The 3,458-nt window shown below is 52.4% G+C and overlaps 1 protein-coding gene across 1 annotated transcript in view; it reads left to right on the top strand.

Moving 5' to 3' along the window:
* TMEM132E (transmembrane protein 132E) overlaps positions 1 to 3,458 on the top strand; it is a 38,368-nt gene that overhangs the window by 24,885 nt on the left and 10,025 nt on the right. The window contains exons 3-5 of the mRNA XM_010861707.1: positions 1,970 to 1,983; positions 2,220 to 2,366; positions 2,622 to 2,814. Coding sequence (XP_010860009.1) covers positions 1,970 to 1,983; positions 2,220 to 2,366; positions 2,622 to 2,814 — 354 coding nt within the window. The remainder of the gene's footprint in view (positions 1 to 1,969; positions 1,984 to 2,219; positions 2,367 to 2,621; positions 2,815 to 3,458) is intronic.

The following is a 3,458-nucleotide window of genomic DNA, read 5'->3' on the forward strand; positions in this document are numbered from 1 at the left end:
GTGAAAACCTGGTAGAGGGCGCGCCCAGACCTGCTCCTCCAATATCCTAGTCTCAGTTCTTCCTGTTATCACTTAGCAACTTCAGAAAGACAACTCACTGATGAGCCTCAGTGTTCTCTTCTGCCTCATGGCCACAAAATAGCAGCTCTGACCTCCCTATCTCACAGACATAGGGTCATGGTTGGTCAGTTCTGTCACCCAGTCGTGTCTGACTCTTTGTGACCCCATGGACTTCAGCACACCAGGCCTCCCTGTCCATCACCAACTCCTGGAGCTTGCTCAAACTCATGTCCATTGAGTCGGTGATGCCATCCAGCCATCTCATCCTCTGTCGTCCCCTTCTCCTCCTGCCTTCAATCTTCCCCAGCATCAAGATCTTTTCCAATGAGTCAGTTCTTCACATCAGGTGGCCAAAGTATTGGAGCTTCAGCTTTAGCATCAGCCCTTTCAATGAATATTCAGGACTGATTTCCTTTAGAATGATTGACTGGTTTGATTTCCTTGCAGTCCAAGGGACTCTCAAGAGTCTTCCCCAACACCATGGTTCAAAAGCATCAATTCTTCAGCGCTCAGCTTTCTTTAGTGTCATGGTAGAGAGGAAATATCTATTTTCACAAGCAAGGACATCCAAAATGATAGAACTGGGGCTGGAAGGGCCCTTAGACGTTAATGGGTGCAGCTCCCCCATTTTACAAATAATGAGACTGAGGCCAAAGAGGAGACATGGACATCTGAGAGCAGCCCCTTGACTGCAAGCCAAAATAGGAACAGGAGAGTGTCCATGTGTCAGGACATTTGGTTAATCCTAGGGTTAGGAGAAAAGTTGGGGGGAGTCCCAGCTTTTTCTACACCCTGAGAATGATACAGTTCAGAGATTCAGAATTGCCTTCAATCATATCACATCGCCACAAAATATAATGATGTCTCACAAGCAGAATCCATGGTTTGAGCCTTACTGAGTGATTCTGAGGATATAAGAAAAGCCCCACCAAAATGCTCCCCACCAACCCAAGCACACGATACATGGGGCCCGAAACAGTACCATTAACCTCCAGCTTCTTCAAGTATTGCCTTCTCTCCTGAATGTCTTACCCTGAAGTACAGATATTCCTGGAGAGCTGCTGCTTAGCTACTTTAGTCGCATCCGACACTGTGCGATCCTATGGACTACAGCCAGCCAGGCTCCTCTGTCCATGGGATTCTCTAGGCAGGAGTGGGTTGCCATGCCCAGGGTGATACCTAATTCAGTGATTAATACCTGAATGTGAATGTGAGTTAAATCAGTCCTCAGAGATCTCAGGCTACATTAACGGGAGTAGAGAGTGTAGAATTACTACTAAGTCGCTTCAGTCATGCCCGACTCTGTGCGACCCCACAGATGGAAGCCCACCAGGCTCCACCGTCCCTGGGATTCTCCAGGCAAGAACACTGGAGTGGGTTGCCATTTCCTTCTCCAATGCATGAAAGTGAAAAGTGAGAGTGAAGTCGCTCAGTCATGTCCAACTCTTCGCAACCCCATGGACTGCAGCCTACCAGGCTCCTCCATCCATGGGATTTTCCAGGCAAGAGTACTGGAGTGGGGTGCCATTGCCTTCTCCGGTGTAGAATTAGGGAGGTGATAATCGTTTTGCTTTAGTTAGTGTTAATTAGAGCACCGCTGAAGACACTACACTTTAGATATATCTCCGAGTGTCCAGAGGAGGGTGACTAGGCTATGGGCGACTTGAAACTATGGCCAAAATTGACAGTTGGAGGCCCTGAAGCTTTTAGGCCTGAAGAAAAGAAGATCCAGAGAATACCTGCTCACCTCCCCAGGTGTCTATTCGGGTGGAGAATTGCTCTCTCTTGCCCCAACAGAGCCCATGACTGTTCTATTTCAGCTAATTATAGGGAAGAGGCTTCTCCTTTCAGGGACTTTCTGAAAATGCAATGTGATGTGTGCCGAAGTAGTGAGTCCCCTGTCACTAAGGTATGCAAATGGAGGTATGGCAGGACCTGGTAGAGATATAATAGAAGGGACTACAGCTTCCACTGAGGGCAGAGGTTGCAGCTATGTGATACCAGAGTCCCCAGATTAGTTTCAAGCTTTGAGTCTAGAACTTGGGGTAACTTACTCAGCCGCTCCCCCTTCTCCCAGCTGCAGCCTAAGCATGGTAGCCAGGTGGGCAGCCTTGGGACCCCAGGCTGACCCTCTCCCTCTTCTTCCTGCTTTGTCCCAGGGTGAAGGCCAAGAAGGGTGTGACCCTTCTAGGAACCAAGTCACGGAGTGGCCAATGGCACGTGACCTCGGAGCTGCTGACCGGGGCCAAGCATTCAACAGCCACCGTGGATGTGTCCTGGGCCCAGGGCACACCGCTGCCCCCCTGGTGAGCCAGGGTGGCTCCTCTGTCCACCTTTTTGCAGGACACCACGGGGGAGTGTGAGGGGAAGTCTTGATGGAGATGGCCAAGCCGGCAGAAGGGCTGGGGCTTAGTTTCTAGGGACTCCCCAGGCTGGGGAGGGCTCAAAGAGCCCCGGGGCGGGCCGTTGAGGAGGGATAGAGTCCCCAGCAAAGGTTTCGGAGCCCCTGAGCTGCTCCCAGCCCTTCTTCCTGGGCTCTCGTCCCTTCCCCCACCATGCAGGGAGGGCCAGGGGCCCCTGGAGATTCTGCAGCTGGACTTTGAGATGGAGAATTTCACCAGCCAGTCAGTCAAGCGCAGGATCATGTGGCACATTGACTACCGGGGCCATGGAGCCCTGCCGGACCTGGAGAGGGCCGTGACTGAGCTGACGGTCATCCAGCGGGATGTGCAGGCCATCCTGCCCCTGGCCATGGTGAGTTTCCCTCGCAGAAGGCAGGCAAACTCTGTGCCTGGTGCTGGAATGGGACAGTGACTGCTGAGGGGCACGGAGGTGAGAGATGTCACCATGGGGGGCTTCTTGGAGGAGGTGAGCATACAATGGAGCCTTGAAGGACTCATGGAGGAAGAACTCACACAGCGAAGATTATGAGGGTGCTCTAGGCAGGGGATCTTGTGCACAAATGTGCAGTGATGGGAAAGGGAATAGTTTATTCAAAGAAGCAATGGGTTTTAGGGAGAGTGCACTGGAATGATTGTCTGGGACCAGCCCAGGGGCATCTGGAATGGCCAGGAGGAAGTGGAGCCAGCCTAGGGGAACGTGGAAGAGCCAGGCAAATGTGCTGGATGTTCTTCTGAGCCTGGACGAGCATCAAAGATGTTGAAAAGATGGTGCGGGATTAGGGAAGCATTGTTTTCTGGCAGCAGAATGGGGTAGACCCTGAAGGCACCCATGGGAGTCCACGTGAGCAGAGCATCAGAGAAGACACATGAGGCTGGGTAGATGCATCTGTCTGTGCATGTGTACCGGTGTCCTTCCAAGAAGGACATCCATCTGTGGGGTTGGGGCAGCCAGGAGCTGCGGGCCTTGGCTGGTGGTCCTGGGAGAGCAGGGGGCCT

Source organism: Bison bison, unplaced genomic scaffold (assembly GCF_000754665.1).
Source record: "Bison bison bison isolate TAMUID 2011002044 unplaced genomic scaffold, Bison_UMD1.0 scf7180017864472, whole genome shotgun sequence".
Lineage (NCBI taxonomy): Eukaryota > Metazoa > Chordata > Mammalia > Artiodactyla > Bovidae > Bison > Bison bison.